The sequence below is a fragment of the Lathamus discolor genome, chromosome 1, assembly GCF_037157495.1.
Source record: "Lathamus discolor isolate bLatDis1 chromosome 1, bLatDis1.hap1, whole genome shotgun sequence".
Lineage (NCBI taxonomy): Eukaryota > Metazoa > Chordata > Aves > Psittaciformes > Psittacidae > Lathamus > Lathamus discolor.
Genome location: NC_088884.1, coordinates 67,194,450 through 67,217,290, shown reverse-complemented (window position 1 = coordinate 67,217,290; position 22,841 = coordinate 67,194,450). Strand labels below are relative to the sequence as shown.

General features: G+C 41.6%; 1 protein-coding gene across 1 annotated transcript in view; it reads right to left on the bottom strand.

Annotated features, from left to right (window-relative positions):
- The window catches only part of UBN2 (ubinuclein 2), a 56,686-nt gene extending 40,336 nt beyond the window's left edge, over positions 1-16,350 (bottom strand). Inside the window, exons 1-3 of the mRNA XM_065676557.1 lie at positions 15,886-16,350; positions 11,312-11,404; positions 5,237-5,338 (exon numbers count right to left, since the gene is read on the bottom strand). Of these exons, the coding sequence (XP_065532629.1) occupies positions 5,237-5,338; positions 11,312-11,404; positions 15,886-16,350 (660 nt within the window). The remainder of the gene's footprint in view (positions 1-5,236; positions 5,339-11,311; positions 11,405-15,885) is intronic.
- Positions 16,351-22,841: the final 6,491 nt, after the last annotated feature.

The following is a 22,841-nucleotide window of genomic DNA, read 5'->3' as shown; positions in this document are numbered from 1 at the left end:
AATATAAACAGAGAAATCCAGAGCCAACAAAACACCTAATAGGCCGAATCTCAAAAAAGCTTTGATGTACCGTCATGTATGCACAATGGATGAAGTTCTGTGATAGAGTTCTATAAAGTAACCTCTTTCCATATAAAAAAATGCAGCAATGTTAAATTTATCTCTCAAACATTAAAGTATGTTTAATGAAGCCCATGTAGCATTTTCCTGCATATGCTTCTAACATTGGTGGGGTTCTTCATTTTGTTTGAGACATTTAATCTCTCTCAAGCAACAACACTGCCCTCCATGGCTGTGCATAAAACAAGCTCCTTTGAGTAGGAATAATGAGCGAACACCTGGCCCAGAATCTCACAGAACAAACAACAACAGAACAAAAACAAAAACCAGGTAAAAATTACCATCAGCTGAGCTCTGCCATTCTCCAGGTAGGTACCATTCATGACCACTGGCACAGTAAGCTCAGACATTCCTCAAATGGGTATCACTCTCATTGGGAAAAAGCATATTCATAGGCAAGATGCTTTTACTGGCAACCCATCAGTTTAAAGTTTTAGATCGCACCACCAGGAATACTTAAGGGGAAGCCAGGATGGGAGAGAAGAGGATAATAAATTAATCACACCTTTAATAAGCCTAGAGATAACAAGATGAAGCAAACCAAATTTATCGTGAAAAACATGTGAAAACTGTGTATCATCACACAGAATTTTTGCGAAGACTAAGCCCTTATATTATGGAAAGTATTCTAGGGAACCCAGACAGGAAAACAGCAACTCTATTACCAGTGTGTTCAGAATTACTAAAATCAACATACAGTCCTTGAGAGACTGTCTTGTAGAAGGTCTGGCCTCTTGAGGCAAGATACAGCCAAAGAAAAACATGTCTTCCCGTTAAGCTTAAGTACCTGTTTTGGAGAAAATTTCCATGTATGAAAAAGGAGTGGAAGGCTAGTTTTCTCTAACCAGCATCATAGGATTCTTACACTAGAGTTTAGAAGGCTGCTGTGGAACCATGAATATAGTTGACTGGGTTAAATATTGTCATATTGCTCTGAGTATCCAAAGTACTGAAGTGTACACTTCCCATTGCTCTTGCTGTTCATATATTGCTTCAGTTCCTGTCAGTGTTGCTACCTAGTACCGCTGCTTCAAAAGACAGCTTTCACTGGTGACAGATTTCTATGTAGATGCTTCTTCCTCTGCATGGGAAGAAGTGGAGCATGGGTATGCATGGGTGAAGGCGCTACCTGGTCTTTGTTTTGGATGTGCAAGTCTTCCTACCTCTGATTAAGAGAAAATTGCATACTTTTTCACCTTTTTAAGATTACTTCAGATCCTTGTTCTGTATTACATAGCAGAAGGCTCAGAGAGCTCTGTATTCCCCTGGAACCTCTACCTCCCCAGCGTGAAGCTTGGGATTCTGTGATTCTGTGAACTAAGCAAATATTCGGAGGTCATCACAAGACCAAGAAGTCCAGCCAAATCAGGCTGATATGCATGTCTATGCATATGTGTGCATGTAGGTAGAATAAAGGGGAAGCAGAAATCTACAGGAATATCATTCCACACAGAACACAGTTCCTGTCAGTTCATGCTACAGTAAAACCTATTTTCAACATCAAAGCAGTGGAAAGGGACAGCTTGCTTTGCCAGTTACAAACATTTTGTGTATTAACAGAGGTCCTTTAAGATAAGCAAAGATTAGGACTTGCCAACTGAATAACTGCTACATGTTAGCAACAACAGTAAAGTGGTCCTGATTTACATTTTTTCAAATGAAGAGTTCACAACCCACTGGCTACAGTCAAATACTCAACTCAGTATCTACTGATACAGACTGAAGCATGGATTTCCCACTTGCCTGCAATTGCAACCAGAGACGAAAAGAAACTTCTTCCAAAAAGGACCAGCTAAAAAATTTCCAAGGAGGAGAGCAAGGTAAAAAAACTGAGCAGCATATATATCAGATTCATCCAAAGCAAGGAGCAACCTGTAACTACGCACTTACGGCTGTAAGAGGAGACACACATGAAGGAAGATGGGAGGCAGAAACTGACTGCATCACTTCAGGTAATATGTACCCAAAACCCTTTCATTCAGTTGGCATTATGCCTGTGCCCACTGAAGGGAGCCCTTACTTTTCTGTGTTTAGTCGCCACCAGGACATTGAGGGTCTTAATGCAGCCACGCTGCTAATGTCTTTACTGCAGTGTAGAAAAGTACTGATTCTTTGCAGAGTAAACAATGAAAGCAAATCTTTAAGAAGCTTGTGCATAGTTTGCATTTACACAGAAGGCAATGTAAACAATGGCAACCTAGCCTACTAAGCACACCAAAATTTACCCTACTTCATCAGGGCAGGTACCAGTGACCTTTGAGGAGCTTGACAGGAAACGCCTTCTCACTTAGGAAAAGCTCTCTTTTGTCAGCCCTTTCCAAAAAGCTTACTCCAGACAGGCATGTCCTGCACCTCCCTGCATTCCAGCCCCATTAAAATCTGTTACCCGAGAATCATGCCATTAGCAAATTCCCTGCACTTGACCCTGATTCCTGCCCTCAGAAAAACAAGCAGAACAATTGCCTTCCTGGATCCTTGGAGGACCCAAATGCTGTTTGTTACATATGCTATTTGTTACATATACATCCATGTTTTATGTACAAAATAGCTTAATTGGAAATGGAACCAAAGCAAGCAGAATTTCTTAAATACAATGCCTGCTAAAAACATGCTTAGAATTTTATTGGTTAGATTTCTTCAATAATACTTCATGGTATTACTTCAAAATCTGGTTCTAGAAGGAAACTATCTCTAAAGCTAAGAAATATATCTCTTTCAGTGCCAAAGAGCTCAGTATTCCTTTAATACCTGTGACAAGGTCTAAAACTCTAAAGAAGCTTTCAATTATTTTTTCTGGGATACAGAGGGAGACAACAGGACGCCAATCCTGGAGCAATTCAAGAGGCACTCATACTCATTTTTCAAGTGTTTGTATCCAGTATATTACAGGTTTTTATGTGTAAGAAAGTGGATCTTCCAAAATGAAGCAAGTCCTGGCTGGGCCTGGCTCTGACATTTCTCAGGGTACACTGTGATTTAACAGCTGGCCACATAGAAGATGAGCAAGCCAGACACGTACATCTTTCTTCGTATTTACATCCGAGATGGAATGAGAGGTTTTGTTGAACTTAACTTCTACATTACAGAATCCTTAAGCTTCGCACCAGCAACTTAAACTGCAGCTGGCACACAGTGCATTTTTTTTTTCTTTTTTTCTATATAGAAATGGGGATGAAAGCAAAACAGAGATGGCCTCTCTCTAGTCTGTATTTGTAATGCAGACACAAGGCATAATGATTTGTTCAGGAGAGCAATCTTTAGAGAATACACCATTCTCCCCAGTAGCTTCCACAGCTACCACATGATGCAACCATCTGGTCCCCTAACAACTGCCTTTTGTACGTTCCTGCAAGGAGTCTGGCAAAAAAATATCAGAAATAAATGCTCCCACAAATCTAATGGATCTGCTGCTGGTAACAGCAGCAGCACTGGAAGGAGGCACAGCATGAGAAATACTAATATACTTGTGAGTGTTCTACCCTGCTAGACTCCCACACTTCTTTGATAGACAGCTGTACTGTGGAGTACTGAAAGTTATCCAAACCATGTATCAGATCTGCGATAGGTCACAATAAATCCAGAGAAAGTAAGCTACAACTTGGGTTCTGTATGATAAAATTTCAAAACCAAGGATGGTTAACTTAAGCAACAGTGACACCCAGTAAACCTTTAGGCTCAGGTTGTTTCTCAGCAGAAGTGAAGAACCTTCGTTCATACTGAGCTGAAGATCAGAATCTGACCTTTGGAAAGGACATACAAAGGCTTATGCCCCAATACTGTTCCAGCAGCACAAAAGAATTTGAGGGATAACAATAGGACAATTTTAATATCGGCAAGTTCAACTAAAATTTTAATGCAGACCAAGAAAAAGGACAAATTAATACAAGCTACAATAAGCATTTACAGCAAACTCACTTTTCATGAAACTTGTTCACATGCCTTCAAGACCTACTTCAAAAACAGAGATAAGCTCAGCCTGCTATCCACTGTGTAGCTTCTTTTGCTAAGAAGGTATGAGTTCTGCAGCACGCCTTCTGTGCACCACCCCCAGTTCTGAAAAGCAATATTCATTGCTACATCTATATGCTAGATACCTCACAGCTCAGTGTTCACAGAAGCTCTTTAAAGTTTTATAATTTCCTAAGTCTACTATTACATCCAAGTGGAGGCGCAACACAATGTATGCTAAGCAATGCACTTCACTTCTGTGCTTTTCTTCCCATTTTCTCACAACTCCTTTTCATCATCTTTCCATTAGCATTCAGACTTTCAGCCTCCTCCTCTTCAGAGCAGCAGATCACTGCTGTTTTGTCCAGTGTAACTCATATCTGCAAGCAATGGAGGAAACTGAAAGCTGGGTAAAGTATCAGACAGTTTTTTTCTAGGGGGTTTTGTTTGTTTTTACTTGACTAAACAGCATACCTTCTTCCTGGTATCCAATAAAGGAGAATTATAGGAGGGCTCCAAGATTTTAAATCATCCATTCTCTCTTCCAAGCTTCTTCCTCATTCTCACAATTTCATATACTATCCCTACCATATCTTCCAATACCTCTTCTAAACCTCCTGATATCCCTGATATTGCCTGAACCCAGTATCTTTTTCTTTTACCTTGAGAAGTACTTTCATTTCTGCAAAATATTCAGACAAAACAAACTGTAGTGTTCTGCTGTTTAACCAAGCTGTTTTATCTCAAATTTTTCAGACACTCAGTGAATGTTTAGAATAACCATCCTGTTCTTAGTTTTAAGAGCAGAATACCCTCCTGATCTAATGCAGGAAATCTAACACCAGTAATCTACTAACAATCCAGATAGCTGGTACAAGAAACTAAACAGAGCCAGTTTAATTTCAGACCAGGGTAAATGAAAGGCACAAATAAAAATAATTTCTAAAGTTGGAAAATTATGCAGCCTAGCAATAGCTTTCTTTATTCTTGCAGTGCATAATGATATTTGAATGAGACTACACATACAATCACTCGTTGCATTGCCAAATAGGGTGCATTTTGGATCTACTAATTATACATCAGCACAAATTTTTCCCATACCTTTCTTTATTAGAAAGAATAAAGCATTGTCTTATTTCTTCTTGCTGCTTTGATGAGGCTTACTTACCGCTTCAGAATTATCAATGAAAGGGTCCGTTTCATCATAACCATAACCTATATCAATTAGATCCTGCAGGCGATCCTTCCGATGTTTGTGGGGCTTTCCACCCTGAAAACAAAACAAGAGTTAGATCATTTGGGAAACATGGAAACAACATACTAAAGTCTACAGAACATAATTTGAGGGATGGTCATTCAGGGAATTACTAGTTTTGCTTTCTTGAAGGTGGTCTATATGACTTAATAAAAACTTTCACTCAGGAATGAGTTCTGGTAAACGTGCCTCATCAGAATCATCCCTGAAAGGTATTCACTAGCCACCTGATTTCTGCATTACTGAAATTTTCCTAACATTTCCTATTTAGAGATGTTTCACTGTTTTATGTTTTTAAAGCATAGTGATAGGACTGTTAGTGATAGAAGGGCTGGAATAATTTAGAAAGTGTTAAGTTTTTCAGGATACTACAGAGTTGTTACAAAAGAAAATACTAATAGCCTAGCATTCAGTAAAGCGTTTCCCCACACAAAATAAACTGCTTCTCTACAGGAAAGTGAAGCCCAAGTCAAAAATAAAACAATATTGATCTGGTACTTGCAGATATGGTGTCTACAAGTTTTCAAGAAATTACAGCAATCATATAACATAACTGAAGAAATACATATTAAGATAAAATCCTGAAATGCAAGAGCCATCACCGCAGTTGATAGGACTGGACATGAAATGGTTACTTGAGTAACTCAAAGCCAGAAGGTGCATTACAGACTGCGGGCTCACTCGCCTCCAGGACACAATAAACTTCAATTTAACATGTAAGTACTTTTCTCATGTGAAAGTTTTGTTGTTAAATCAAGTAAAAACTCACACCCAGCTCAAACATTCAGGGAATCTAAACTTAGTTATACAAATGGCAATCTACTTAGGATATAAAACCTACATTTCTGACTCCCACATATTGTTAGAACTGTCAATGTTAAAGTCTTAAAAGATAAAATTCTCCAAAAGGCATCACCATTACTAAAATGCTAACCGGTTATCTTCAATGAATTCAGAAAGACTGCTCCTGAAGCTTCTCTGCCTGTACTCTACAGTTAAGCACATTTAAAATCTGAGTCTTTTCAGTTTTGACATCCAAATATTATAACCCGCTTGTTACTATGTGTATGCAGACACTGTTCAAAGAAGGTTTCATCCTTGGTCTCATGAGAAGCCTAAGCATCTGAACACCTCCATTATAACAATATTTTGCAAGAATTCAAGTTTGTAACTAAGTAAAGCATGTGCTCTTGCAAGCAAACAGGAATCTCTCAGGTATAAGTAAACAAACACAATAGCCCTGGGAGGAGTGGGAGGGGAGAATCAAAACTAAGTGCCATTTTTAATTCAGGTTTCCAAACTGTATTTCAAGCCTCAGATTTCTAAGCTAATTATTCCTGACTTCCTATCATCCCCTACAGTCACTCATGGCACAGCTGAATGTCTGCATGTCCCCCAAACATGTCACAGAAAAGAGTCTGAATGAGAGAAGGAAAAAAAAAAAAACTTAGGAAAAATAAAGGTAGCACTTAAGGATTCTGTTTAACCCATGCAAAAGCTTATGTATTTCTCATGATTCTAACTGAGATACTAGCAGGTTATCTGAAAAATGCTATGTAAACTATACTTTACTGATATCACCAATGTGTAATACAATCCACCTCCATACCACATCTCTTGTTAAGACCAAGTAACCACCAATATCCTTGTTTGCCAGTCCAAAACCCTGTTGCAGCAACAGCTATCCAATTATTTCAGTGTATGGGCATTACAAAAAATATTAAAAAGCTCTCAGTACATTCTGACTGCCTGTTATTCATAAAAACATAGTGTAGCTATGGAACAAAGTTAATAAAAAAGAAGTTCATAATAGCTGAATGAAGAAAAGCAGGATTAAAATAGTAACCTATATTCAGACCTATGAAAATATCTGAACCATTTTATGTATAGGTAGAGAATTTTCTTCAGGCCTGGTTTGCTTATTTTTAAGGAAGAATTTTGAAACTCCGTGTGATCAAGATGTTAAGGATGCAAGACCACAGCAGAACTATATCATCAACTGCATCAGTGTTTACTATACAGCAGTTCAGGGATGTTGTATCACTGAAGCTTTTCACATTTCTCAAAACAGTTCCTCCAACGTTGTCCCACAACATAAGCAGTCATGATATTAGAGCGAATCAAGATGTCTAGCTCCTGAGGCTGCAAACAGTACTCATGCAAGTTTTCAAAAAACTCAGTATGACTTCAATAAACTAACAGTGGCACGTAACATGAAGTCTAAACAACCTTTGCCCAACAGGACTAGAAGGTGGCAAATACAACGCCAATTTTTGCGAAATCTCCCAAGGACAAAAAACATTCTATAAACCAGTAAACCTGATCTCTACATTGGGCAAGTCAATAGAAGTTATAAAGAACAAAGCCAGCAAGCACAAGAAATATACATTCCAGAGCAGGCAAGAGTTTTGGTAGAAGAAAGCAGTACGTCAGACACTTGAAAAAAGGTCTGAGTATCTGTAAAGTCAAGAAACTATCAAGTGATAAGAGGGAAGGTACACTCAATGTCTAGTTTAAGGGTAAGTAAGTATTTCATTTTGGCAAAGCAAGTTATCAGTCAAGTCACCAAGGGATGTGTATTCATTCATCTTTAGAAGCAACTGAGAGAGCTAAGAGTTGGAGAAATCATAGAATGGTTTGGGCGTGAGATGTCAAAATTACTGACGACAGTAAATATAAGAAGACAACTAAACAATCACAGAAAGACCACACAGTTGTTCTGAACTTAATATGATAAATCATCAACTGAATTCAGTATCAATAAAAGTCATCAACACAAAAGTAGTACAACCCAAACAAGAATAAATAGGGTGTGCTCCCAATTTCTTATTCTGCTCAGGAAGCACTGGAGTTGTTACACACAGTTCTGTGACATTTGCTCAACCATCAACAGTGGTAAAAAAAAAAAAAAAAACAAAACCAAAAAAAACCAACCAAAAACTGGCACTTAGAAAAAAAAAATCAGAAGTCGTCATTATATCACCAATAAATCAGGGCATCCTACCATTAATATTCTTTTAAGTTAGAAACAGAAATTGGAAGAAAAAAGGGAACAGTAAGCTAACAAGGATGTTTAAAGGTAGAAAACAGAGCTTCTGTACAGTAACAATGTTAAAGACACTTCAGCTGGTGAATGAAAGGACTGAATTTAGATTATAGCATCAGAACCATATGCAGCATGTGGAAGAACAGGAAGTACTTCACTGTTTCTTACCATACAGAAACTATGGAGCACCAAGCAAACTCATCATGTTTAAATACAAAACGTTTTCACACAACAATCATCATTGTAATCAGTGCTACAGAACACAAATTCAGTGAAGTCTAAATGATCTGGCAAATTTATGGCAGAAAGCTGTAAGAAATGTAGTTAAACATGCAACCTTTGACTTTGGGAGAAATTAAGCCACAGCTTGCCAGACAGGCGCACTGAGGTAACATCAATTAGTCTGTTAAGTGTAATAACACTCCGTTACACTTTCAAGTAGGGGATGCCACTAGTGTCTGAGGATTATTCTACCATCCATTACATGGACCTTTGTTTTGACCCAATAAAAATTCTTACATTATGTACAATATCATCCGAGATTCAACATACTGTTTTTACAACAGTGTTCGATTTTGTCTAGAAAGCAACAGTCATCAAAAAAAAAACAAAAACTGGAACCATTCCGAACAGTTTTATGCTGATGTTTAAAGCACATAGCAACTGCAGAAAAGTTCTGATCAAGTAAACAAATGGTACATTAACTTTATTGCATCTTACTTTATGAAAATATATTTATTCACAGGCATTCTTAGTACCTGCAAGCCATATCAAGTACTGTACTGATTCGATTATGAGTACAGGAATTTATCTGAAAAGAAATAAGAAGTCTTCAAAAAATACTGTTCTTCATGCATCAAATTTTTCAGAAGTACTGCCACATGTGCTGAGATTTTTTACTCCATTTTAATATGGATATAGATAAGCAATACCTAATTAGTTTAAATAGGATATAGTAATTCTTTCAAAGCTGATAAAAAAAAACCCAAAATAACCCCAACCCAACAACAACCAAAAAAAAAAAAAACAAAACCCCAAACAAATAAAATCCAAAACAAACCCAAAAAAACTTCTCTTTCATACAACTAGTGGTTATTTTTACACTAAAACACTGTTAAAGAGAAAGGGTATTTAATTTGTTCTAGTTTAAGCTAAGGTGTGAACATCTCACCACAAGAGCAAGAGGATGGCTGGATGCTGTCAGAACGTGAGCAATTGTACTGGGTCAGTGTACAAAGATGCAATTCCTCCGAGCATGGATGGTAAATAGATTGATGGCTCTCTTATTCGAAGAGAAAAAGCACAGGGAGTATCTAACACAAGAACTATTAATCACTCACCACCCTCAACGCTTAGTGGCCCTAACATAAGTAGTTCTTTCTGGAGAAGACATTCCCCTTCCAGGAATTTTGTGGGGCTGAGGGGGGCATGGCAGAAGATGAGAGAAGGTATGGCAGAGAATGAGAGAAATGCAAGAAATCAGAAGCGCAAATAGTAATCAAGATACAAGAGCACTGTGAATTTAAAACTCTAATCTTACAAGTTTGTTACCTACTGCTTTCTAATAGTTAAAATTATCTATTTGCCCCTTTTTATGACTATTGAGCATTTAACTCTGGTCTTTCTAAGCATAACAACAACATGTTTTGTCCATAAGTGTACATTTTAGCTTTGATGTATGCATAAATGCATATGTAAAATTAAATTGCTTCCACTACCACTCCCTCCTACGTGTATTGCTTTACGTGCTCTACACTAACTTTAATCTGCTGTAGTTAAGCAACTTGTTTTAGGACATTATAAAATCTCTAACTTGTATTATGGAAATGAGTCTCCTAGAAAAGTACAGTTGAAACATTTCTTTTCTCACATTCAAAAAAACTAATTTATCTTTCAAATGAAAAACAAGAGCATTGGAACTGCCTTCTCAATTCACTGGGTATACTGGTTTCCACTAATCCCTCTAGAAGATTAAAACGATTCCTTTCAGTTTAAGGGTTTCTTCTGTTACGTATCACAGTAATTACTTCCACAGAATGCATAGACTGGGCACTCAGAGAAATCTGACTTTGCCAGAAAGAGGAAAAAAAAGCCACGAATGACCAAAAATACCCTTGAATAAATCAGATGAGAAAGATTTTAATATGTATATTAATAGCAAAAGAGACAAATGACTGCTCTTGTTTCCTTTTATTATTGAGGTACTCTATTAGTAATCCAGAATATCAACATGCCTAAGCATGATGATGAGTTTTGATTGCCAGCTCAGAATTAATCACCTAACCCTACCCATATGAATTCTTAAAGACCTGTTTGGGTGTGGTTTGAGTGAACATTTTCTGATTTCTACCTTCATTTATTACTGAAAGCCTCTTTATGTTACTACCTAGCGTTGTTCAAGTCATTCATGCTACACTTTCAGGAGTCAGCAGAGTATCTTTAGGCAGCTGGAAGCTACAAGATAAACTCATCAAGCAATGACTTATTATTCAACAATAACTTCCTATGGAAGCATTCCAAACTAGTCAGAAATTCACCAACATCCATCAGTATTCTGCCCAAACAGAAGAGCTGTTCAAGAGAGCACAACAGCATTACATAAAATTTCTTTCCTTCAGCCCAGTATTTATCATTAATATCGACCTGCATCTATTACTCAGTTGTGTTTACATAGGAAGCTCTTCCAAGAATAGCTTCTCAAGCTATAACATCCTATAGATAAATCTATTTAGCAGACTTGTCTAATAAGCTTGTAGCAGGTTCAAGCTGCTTAAATGAAATATCATGAGACTGTCAGCTCTGAAGTATAGAGAAGTTATTTGACAACATTAGCAGCCTTACTCAGAAAAAAGAAAAGGAAAAAAAAAGGTGTTAACATGTCTACAGCATCATAAGTTATCACTATTAAATATTTGCACATTTTAATTCAGGTAATAACTCACATATTTTGCCTCAAACTTCTTGGCTAGCATTTCTACTTCATGCCGCTCACGCTGTTCATCATTAAATGGATCTTCCAAGTGAACAGATTTCTTCTGAAAAAAAGCAGAAGTCAAATATCATTCCATAAGAAACACTTTTAGTAGGATTTTTATTAGAGGCATTTGATGTTAATAAACAACGCCCTGATAACTAAATAGCTGGATTTTATACTGAGTCCAAATACTTATTTTATTCTCTAAAAATTAGTTTGACCTACTCAGTTATCATTCAGTTACTTTGCTTCTAATAAGAACACAAACAGAAAAGAGAAAGACGAGACTTACGTTTTCCCAAGCATTCCACTACGTCATTTTTAAGTGTAAGCATAAGATAACTATGGCCATTTGATGTTTAAGAGAAAGAACCCTCTCTAAGTAGAACTACCTTTCGCTTCTGCTTTCACCATTGCCTCTTACTGGTGCTGTGACCCTTCCAGATACTATATGCAGGATGTACCTGGTACACTAACCAGCAGGGAAGCAGCCAGAAGACTATAAAGCTCAGTAAGTTGCAACCATAAATTAATTCCTTTAATTCTTGTATTGCTATTCTTCAGATAATTTCACTAATCATAGCACGAATTCTGACACTATGGCAGCTATGACAAGAGAGATTTAATATTCCAGCTGTACAAATAAGCAGGAAGTACATCCCCCCTCCCTTTTTTTCTTTGAGAAAGAGGTTTTCATTAACATGAAATCAATATACAGTAATTGAGGATATACAGAGTGTTTTGGATGTTTTTTAATAAATAAGGTATAGCAGAAAAACAGGCTGCTGTCTTCAATTTAAGAGTTCAAATAACATATAGCAAATTGTTGGAAGGGGAGCTGGGGGAGGCACTAAGATGCTAAGAGACAATGGACTGGAGTTCCACTTTACAGAACTTTATGGATGGCAACTATAATGCACATGGACCACTCCTTAGTGAATAAACAAAGCTTTATGGCAGACTAAGACAGAACAAAAGAGCAGCACCAAGTTCAGAAAAGCAAGATCCTTCTTCCACAGTATCAAAAGCCAATATATTGGCTAAATGGTGACCAAATAATGGCAAACTAGCCCAACAGTATTGAGACAAATGTAATGAGGAAGGTAAGCTAAGCAAAACTGAAAACACCACATAATTATCTTACATTTCCTAAATTAATAACTTAAAGAAAAAAATCAGTAGGTTAATCCTGAAACATAAATTGAAGTTACATACGTATTTCCTGCAGGCATACTTAAATATAAAATACCACTCAATACATGCAGCACTGCTTTCTCTACCTTTATTTAGGAATACTACTAGGCAAATGTTTGATTTTGTTTAATTGTGAAATAAGACAAGGTTGAGGACAGAGGTAAAGCAAAATCTGGTACTTAAAGTGTTAACTTGCCTCTCCACCACACTCTCAAAGTTGTAGCTGACTACCATTTGGATTAATTAAGCACTACTGAAATCTCACATTCAAGCAAGTTTTAGTTTTGACAGTTTCTGCAGGATGAATGACTCTGACTTTGCAGTAACTTTATGGCATTACTTCAGTGCCTTCATACCCTACTTGACAGAAGCCAAGTCAAGTTTCTGGCTCACCCGCTTTAAGTTTTACACACCAAGCTTCTGTTGCACCAACAGAAAAGGCAGCACACTTTCACTTCTGCCAGTTTTTAAAGAGACAGATAAACTCTTCAAACACATCCTCACATGGAAAAACTTTATACGCATAATTCCAACCAAAAGATGAACTCTACCAACAACCTTATCAAAGGATAATCTCTTGATCAAGGCAAAAAAAAGCATGACAAAGACAGCATGAGATTCTAACAAACAATTCTACTTCTGATTCAGGCTAGGAACCCAAATTTGTAATTAAAAAAAAAAAAAAAAAAAGCTGCACTCCTCCTGTCAAGTGAGTTTTGGGATCCTTTACCATTTATTAAAAGACCTATTGAAGCCATGTTTGAAGTCACTCCTGTTCACCAACCTTTGCCTTCCCAGAACTGCCTGCCTATAGAAAAACTTTCTTGGTTGTTCCAGTTCCAAGCAACACAAGATAGAAAGCCAAGTTCCCAATTTTGTAACATTGAACTTTAATGGTAATAGATATAAGCAAGTCAAGCAACTTCTTCAAGGGATAAGAAGCCTCCAATAGCTCTCTGAAAAGCCAGTCAATCTTCACCCACAAAACCAGCCTGCATAGCTAAGTTTGTATACACTGTTCATTTTAAACTGAATCATTACTAAAAGCAATGAAAAAATTTGGAAATCTAACACTCCACTTAAAACCACAGCATTAACTGCCCATAGTTACTACATACTTAGAAAGAGCAAATCTTACAGATTCTGCATAAAAGTGTAAAGGGCAGGCAATTCTTGGTCAAGCTTCATTTTAACAAAGTAGTTTTCTCTGCTGCATTAACTGGTATAAATTACCATAGCTATCCTACTCCACAAGCAGGATCAGTTTTCCTTTCACAATTTTTTTTCTATTTTAGGACTTTGAACAACTAACATACCAGGGTAGAAGACTTCTGTCATGCTAAGCCTCCTGCACTGTGCAGAGCAAATTCTCCTCTTGTATGTGCTCTAACTGTGAAGGAACCAGCATGCACTAATTTTATTTCTGGATAAAATGTGCTTCCCCTCACTTTTTATGCTGATTAAGACAAGATTAAGTCCTCCCTACCATATCAGAGTAGGTTTTCCAGCTCCTACCATATAGCAAGCAAGAATGTAAACTGACAGGCCAAATACACATCAGTTTTTCTAGAAGAACACAAGTCCAGAATCTCTTTTAAGAGGATCACAATTTATAATACTGTTTCACATAATCAACTGATTGTTCCACATAGCCCAGCAAGACAGACAATTACAATCTATTCATTTAAATTTGGACTCTAGAGAGAGCTGAAAAGCAGACACAACTTCTTATAAAGCATTTCTACGACTGTTTCTACCTTAAAAGAAGTCACCAATCCTATATATCCTCTGGTCCCAACTGTACCAAAAATCCCATAAATCAGTCCTTGTCCCCAGAAGACATGGAATTTACATCCAAAGCAACATTCAAAAGCCATTTTTTCCATGACTATGTGTGATTAACACATTACCAACCTACAGGAAAAAGAAAAAAAGGCAGTTGCAGAACTGGGAACTGCCAAAAGGAAAAGTCAACCTCCACACACTGAACCACTTATAAACACTAACACAATTTTTCATGAGCAAACTGCTTTGAAAGATGGCACTTGACAAGGCAGCATGCTTATGCCACACCAATTCAGAGGAGTCATAAGTGGCACCGTTTGCCCACAACAGCTGTAGGACAGGATGAACAGAAGGAACCTTCTAACTCGCATTAGATCTCGGAGGGATTAAAATCACAATCATCGACTTCACATCTGAACACAAACCAGTGCATACACCCCTCCAACTAACAAACCAAAAGCAAGCAGGCTAAGTACAGTTATATGGCATCACCACCTAGAAACACTTTGGCTTGGTAAATAAGAAGTTTCAGCCATTCTCAAGTTTGTGCTGGATGCAAATATAGTGGCGATATCAGTACTCATATTTGAGATTTGCTTTTATCACCAGAGCTATCAAAGCCTTCATAATAGTAGTTACTTCCTTGTCCCCTGAAACCTCCTCTGAAATCATGTACTGGAATTACGAGAGACTACAACTATCTGAATTAAGTGCAACTTCACCGGTATGCGCAACTCACTGAGTGATTCAAGTGTGACCAGCATAAGGACACACGTTTCTCCCTACTTGAACAGGGGGTCCTGTTGACTGGCTAAAGCTGCTTACTTCTTTAAGTTATCTACACAAGATCTTCTGAAAAACCGAAGTAGTTCGAGTACCAAATATTTTCTGATTGGGAGGAATAGTAAAAGTACTTTTTTCTTGAACGAAGTTCTTAAAGAGTTACAGGTGAACTTAGTTTCAACATTAACTCCTCACCCCTCCCAGAAAAGCACCCTGCAGAAACTCCTCTCCAACTCTGCTAATGCTCACTTCATTACTTCTCAGCGCTTATAGCAGAGCCGGGCTTACAACTCTCCATTTACCTGCACATAGCCTATAGACAACCCGGAAAAGAGACCGGCATGCTAAAAAGTTTCGCCCAGCTGCCGGAAAAGGCTCCCAGAAAGGGAGGATGCAACACTACCGCTCCCCCGGCAGGCAAGGGGAGGGAAAGGAAAGAGCTGGGGAAAGCCAGGCACAAGGCACTGGCGCTCCCTCGCCTCTCCTCACAGCGAAAGCCAGGAGCCCTAGGCCAACTCAGGGACGACAAGTGCGAAGCCTCCCCTTCCGCCCATCGGAACGGGCACAGCCTCAGCACCACAAGCTCAGAACGACTGCGAGGCCGCCGGACTTCCCCCCCAGGACACCGCCCCGCCGGGTCGGGACCACCCCCGAGCAGCAAGGGGCGACAGACAAGAGTGCTACCGGCGAGGCCGGGGACGTGGGCAGCCACCCGCCGGGAGAAGGAAGAAGCGCAGTGGGAGGGGAGGGGGAAAGGGAGGGAAATGGGAGGTCCCGTACCCGCGAGTCCCCGCACAGCAGCAGCTCCGGGTAGCTGAACTCCACGCAGCCCTCCTCGGTGGGGTCCTTCAGCACCACCTCCAGGCGGACCGTCTGGCGGAGCGGGAGCGCCTCCTGCGGCGGCGGCGGCTCCTGCCGGCTGCTCTGCCGCGGCGGCGGCGGCGGCGGTAGCTGCGGCGGCGGCGGCAGCGGCGGCGGCTCCGGCCGGGGGGGCTCCCTCTGCGGCTGCTGCTCGGCCCGGCCGGTCTCGCGGGGCGGCTCCAGGCGCGCGGCGCTCTCGCGGGGCGGCGGCAGCGGCTCCGGCCGGGAGAGCTCGTGCGGCGGCTCCAACAGCGGCGCCTCGCGGCCCGCCGGCGGCGGCTCCGGCTCGCGGCCCGCCGGCTCCCGCTCCAGCGCCGGGCTCTCGCCCTCGCGGCGCCTCACCGGTGACAGACTAATGAACGGCACCCGGCGCGGCTCCGCCATCCTCCGCCACCCCCCCCGCCCCCCGCCTGCCGTTCGCCGGCCCCCGCCTCACGCGTTCGGTGACACCGCTCTCCGCGCTCCCTCCCACCGGCCCCGGCTCCTCCTCCCTCTGCCCTCCCCCCTCCGCCGCCCGGTCGGAGCTGCCCCCTACGTTCTCCTCGCCGCCTCCAACCCCGCCATCTTGGCGCCCCCCCACATAAATAGAAGCAGGCCCGCAGGCCGCGCAGGCGCGCTGAGGACGCAGACGCTGACGCGCCGCCCCGCGTCGCTGTTGTTATTGCTCAGCTTCCCCCCAACGTCAGCGCGGCCGCCGGCGCCCGCCCCCAGTTGCCTTGGCGATGTGCACGCTGCCTGCCGGCCGCTTCTTAAAGGGCCCGCTGCTCGCCGCGCCTACTGCCACCGGCCCTCCGTCCCCGAGCCCACCGGGGCAGCTCCGCCCGCCGGCACGCCGTGGCGGGGCAATGGCGGACGCGCCGCCGCCGCCTCCCCGCCCCCCCCCGCGCCTCGCGGCTGCCCGAGGGTGACCGTTGGCGCCAGGGGAGCGGCCTCGGCCGGGATCCCTCCCCCCGTGGGGCGCGGCGCGGCCTCGTTGGGGCGGTTGGGAGGAAGGGGCAGCCGCGGGCCGGGCCGCTGCGTGCTGAGGGGGCGGCGGGAGCGCCCTGCGGGTGCTGACAGGGCTGTGCGGGGCAAGTGCTACCGGAGCAGCGTGGGACGGCCGTGGGGGCCGCGGGCCTGGTCAGGGGAAGGTGCTCTGAGGCCCCTGGAGTTGAGCAGCTATAGGTCAGTCACGAGAGAAAAGCAGCCCTAAATCCCGAACAGGATTGGGAGTGAAGCTGTGGGGGGGACCAACTGTTTCCTGGCTGTGAGGGTGATGGTGTGAACGCGTCTTGTCCCAGTGGTGTCAAGACACACTCTGTGAAGTCCTGCTGGATCAGTTGGGAAGATGAAGGTTTGACAAAACTGCCCCTCTCTAAAGTGTTGGGCAGAGGCTGCTCTGGCCACCAGGCCATCTTCAGAGGTTGCGTGTTCTGCGGCCATGCCTGTTCTGCAGGTTACCAGCCCTGCTCGCAAAGAGAAGCTGTGGATTGGTGAGGAAGAGTTGGCCTCTAGGCTGGGGACAGCGCAAGGAAGGCAGGGTATGAGCAGCAGGAGCTGCCTGCAAACAGTGCAAGTGTTGCAGTCTGTCACCACCTACTTTGACAGGCTGATGGCTCGTACTTCCAGATGGAGGTATTCCACCAAGGCACTGCTAAGTTTCAGGAAGCTATGAACATCTTCATGTGCATTGCATTCTCCAGCTTTGTTGGAGCAGAGAGAAAGATGTAATTTCTTGTTCTTTTTTAGCCTCAGAAATACTACATAGGAGGGTTGTTCTTGTTTTCAAAATATACTCATGCAGCGCAAATGTAATTTACATATGTATATTATTTGGGATAATTATAGCAGGCCATTCTGCACAGCACATTACTGCACTTCCCAAACTGCATTCATTACAGAGCTTGATGTTCTCTTCTCATTGCATATGAAGTCTGACTTGACTCCTTACTTTCATGTAGACTCCAGAGAAGATCCATGACACTAGAACTGTGTTATTGAAAGTTATGATTTTGCTAACAGGGAATGGAGGACATTCCAGAATACTGCTTATAGCAGAAAGTCAGTGGAATGAATGACTGACTGATCTGAGAATCATAGGCTGTCTTTCTGAAGCTTGAAAGGCTTTGTTGCGCTTTATAGTCAGAGGGACTTATTTTATCTTAAAACCCTGCATGTTCTAGTGTGACCAGCAAGCTTGAAAGAGGTATTCCTCAAATGTGTTTTTACTTTCAGCATCATAATAAAATTATTTGGAAATCCCACTTGTTTCATACAGCTATCTGATGATGCACTTAACAGGCAATGTATTTCTGGATTCAAACTGAGTATCACTAAGCTCCAGACCTGCAGATCCTGCTAGGAAGATACCAGTTCTCATCAAAGTTTCTGTATAGTCTATGTCATTAAACCCTGTGATAGTAGAAAGAGGCGTTTCCTTAGCAAAAAAGCAATTTATTGCTCAGTGGTCAAAAGTCTTGCGTGGAAGTCAAGGGCTCTTCTGCAGATCTGCTAAATGCTTATTTTCAATTACCCAGTGGGAGACTAGGCATTGAAATAAGTACAACAGTTTTTGTTTCTGCAGATAATACTTGGACATATCCATGGAAAGGGATGAAAATAACCTGTGCATTTTAAGTATCCAGCTTAAAACTCCTGTCTTTCAGTCCCCTAAGACTTGTATTCAGAAGTAACGAATGTAGAACAGGTTACTGAAAATTAAGGAAATTAGGATTGCAAGATCTGAATTCAGTACTTTAAATTATCTTGGTTGTAGTGTAGATACACCTGGAAGCACATCCAGGTCAGATTTCTAACACACTTTTTAAGTAGGAAAAAAATAAGCTGGATAACAGTAAGTCAGCAGACCTGTGATAGGGCTACAGTGAAAACCAGTTCTTGGAAACAGTTTCAGGTGGCCATTTGTTCTAAATTATGAGATTGCAGACTTTGATAGTAGAAGCAGCCTTTCATATCTGAGGTTTTGTAGATATTTACTGGTTTGTTTATATGCCCCCTCTACCTCTCTTCTGGCAGCTTAGTTAGACAAATAAACCCTCACATTTATGTTATCTAACCTCTGAGCATTTTGGAGCACACTTTTTTCTTTTTATGAGGCTCCACATTTGTTTTTGCAACTAGAACAGTAGTTGTAGATCTTTGAATCTGAAGTGAAGTTACCAAAGATGGTTTGCTCTGGATCTGAGTAGCTGAATGAAATCAGAACGAAACTTGGCAGCAGATCCAAGCACAGCAGTTACTGGGGTATGTTATCATTACATTTGGTCCAACATACTAGAAGCACTCAGAAAAGACTTCCAAGACACAAGCCAAATCCACTAGATCTTCTGTTCTCCAGGAATTTAGTTTTGAATATGCCAGAAGAGTTTCAGGCTTGTGCTGTATCAAGCGGTTTCAAGAGATGCTAGTTTTGGGGTTTTTTTCCTTCTTTTTTTTTTTTTTTTTTTTTGCTGTTCTGCTACCTGTTATGCTCTTTGTTGTTAAGCTTTGTCTCAGGTGTTGTTTGTGTGTAATACCATGTGCTGCATTTGTCAGTGGAGCATAAAATAATAATAAAAAAATAAAAGTAGATCTGTTTTGCCAGGTATTTTGCTTTTTTTCTCAGGATATGACAGTGCTAAAATAGTCCAACTAAAGTACAGATTCTTTCCTTGTGTATGGTACCTTGAAGGACACAATACCAAAACTGTCCTTGAGAGAGGCACATTGAGAATTTAAAAAGAGCATAACAACTGCAGAAAGAGGGTAATTTTGAGGTGAATTTGAAGTTGCTTTTTATTTAACTGATGAAAGCCATCCCCATACAAAGAGGATGCTCAAAACTACAGGTGCTGCAGCCACACCAGTGAGTGGCAGTTTCTTGACCTGACTTGGTTTCAAATTGTGAAAGTGACAGAGACAGCCCAGTAAGCCACCAGAAGCCTCTACGCTGGTGCAGGTGGGATCCTCCTGCTCTGCTTTGAGATGGCTTCTCTGTCTGGGAGACAAACCTCTAGCACTCTTGCATTTGGGCTGTTAGTATTCAATGTGTTAGAGTAAGAGCTGTGCCCTGTTGTGTTACAGACCAGTGCCAGCTGCTCTCCTGGCCCCAGTGGAAGCTGTTCTGACTGTATGGCCTCCTTTGAGCTGGACATCCCACAGCAGCAGGCCCAAGGTCCCACCAGAATTCAGAGCTGTCCTTATTAGTTGTGTCCATCGCCAGAAAGCCTGCTTTCTGTTTCAAAGGCTGAATACTTCCATGAGCTGTGAGGCTGTTGCCCTAGGATGGGAATGTGGGGAAAAACATGTTCTGTTTATGTCAATAGCTAGTTTTACCACTCAAGCTTAGGTGGCCTGGGACTGCAGTTTGTCTCCTGCTTTGCTTAAGGTGAACACTGGGACCTACTCTGGGATAGGAGCCATGTTGGTAGCCAGCTCGTGCCTGGGCCAGTCAGCCAGTGGGATCACAAAAGCCTCTCAGAGATTATTCTAGCAGGTTTGGGTTATTTGGATTTGTTTTTGTTTTGTGAGAGTATGCTCATTTTCCATGGGTTGGTTCCTCACTATATCATAGAATCATAGAATGGTTCTGATTGTCAGGAACCTTAAAGATTGTCTAGTTCCAACCCCCTGCCATAGGCAGAGACACCTCCCAGTAGACCAGGTTGCTCAAAGCTCCATCCTGCCTGGCCTTGAATACTTGGGGGATGGAGCATCTACAGCTTGGGGAAACCCGTTCCAGTGTCTCACCATCCTCACAGTGAAGAGCTTCTTCCTAATATCTCATCTGAATCTTCCCTCTTTCAGTTTAAAGCCATTCCCCCTTCTCCTAGTACTACATTGCCTCAGCCCAGGTGCAGGACCTTGCACTTTGCCTTGTTGAACTTCATGAGGTTTACACTGGCCCACCTCTCAAGTCTGTCCAGGTCCCTCTGGATGGCATCCCTTCCTCCAGCGTGTCAACTGCACCATACAGCTTGGTGTGGTGAGGACTTGCTGAGAGTGCACTCAATCTCACTGTCAATTTCACTGACAAAGATGTTAAGACAACCCCTGAGGATCACTGCTTGTCACTGTCTCCACCCCATTGAGCCATTGACTGCAATTCTTTGAGTGCAACTATCCAGACAGTTCCTTATCCAGCTAGCAGTCCATCCATCAAATCCATGCCTTTGGAGTTCAGAGACAAGGATGTTGTGGGGGACAGTGTCAAATGCTTTGCACAAGTCCAGGTAGATGATGTCAGTCACTCTCCTCTTATCCACCAATGCTAATAACCCTGTCATAGAAGGCCACCAAATTTAATAGGCATAATTTGCCCTTAGTGAAGCCATGTTGGCTGTTACCAATTACTTCCTTATTTTCCATGGGCCTTAGTATAGTTTCCAGGAGGATCTGTTCCATGATCTTGCTGGCACTGAGGTGAAACTGACTGGCCTGTAGTTCGATGGGTATTCATTTTTTTCCTTTTGTTATAAACTGGGCTTATATTTCTCCTTTTCCAGTCAGTGGGAACTGACTGGTGTATCCCTCTGGTATCTTGGTTTCTTATGGTCCAAACAGGCATCATGTTGATCCTCTTGGTCCTTCCACTGAAGCTGCTGCCACAGCAGCTGCAACTTTCCCTGCTGTGTCAGGAGATGATACAGCTGCAGGTAGGGTGGTGTTTGTGTAGCTTTTCTAGAACTGCTGCTGTATCACAAGAATCCACTGCTCTGACAGCATGGATGGCGTTGCTGGTTTTCTATTTAATAAGGCTCCCTGAATCCAAGTGTGCTTTTTTCCGAACTTGTCTTCCCTCCTGGAATTTTTCTAAGTTTCTTCTTGCTAGATCAAGAATCAAGGAATAACACCCCCCACCTCTTTCCAAAGCCAAACACCAAAGCCCTACAAACCATTTTGAAAACTAATTTCTTTTATCTGCAGGATTTCTTCCCCTCACCTTTATTTTATATTCTTTTAATTAAAAATACTGCTTACTGCAGAACATACCTCCAGCTTTCTCTCCTCAGGCACATGTACTTAGAGTTATTACCAGCTGCTCTACCACAGCTTTAAAAAGTCCAAAGTCCTCTATACAGTGAAGTAAACAGTGGTTTCGAAGGACTGTAGGCAGGGAGAGAAATGCCAGATGTTGGGACTAGAAAGAGTGCATCAGCTTCAAGTAATTAGGATATGCTTTACCAGGGAAGTGACACTCATTTATCCCAATTTCAGGGCGGAGGAAATGTGACTGTTAACTTTATCCCATGTATTTGGATGTTGCTCCTGTGAACTGGTCAAACCTTACTTATTGGAGAATGAAAATTTGAGCCTGTAAGACACTAGACTCCTTTCAAGAACTTCAAGAAAGGCTCTGAACAAGCTTGTTCAAAAGTTCAAGGTTTCAATGACAATAGGAAGCTTTAAGAGTAACAACAATTTTTATGCGAAAGTTTGTTACTGCTGCTGCAACTGGAAACACTTTTTACCTTTACAAGTAGATTTAGATGCATCTTTTTTTTCACTTCCAGAAATGAGGAATAGCCTCCCAATACCATGTTGTGTGACAGGACAGCACAAATGGCATTACTAGGTATGTGGTAGATAGCTGATAAAATCAAAATGTTGGCTTTTATCCACATTAAAAATAAGCTAGAAAACAGGTCAAGCCTTTATGCTAGAAAAGTAAAGGGATTTACAGGAGTGTATGTCTCACGGCAGTGTGAGATCCTCAATCAAAGGCAGGGGTCTTATCTGTCATCTGTGTTGTTCATGTGCAATTTCTCAATGAGAACTTCAAACCTGACACAACTTCTGTGTGACTGGTGATATTTATTCTCTGCAGAACATCCTAACGTTTAAGCTAATAGGTAGATTGTTAACTTAAAGAAACTTCAGAGGAGATTCTAAGCCTC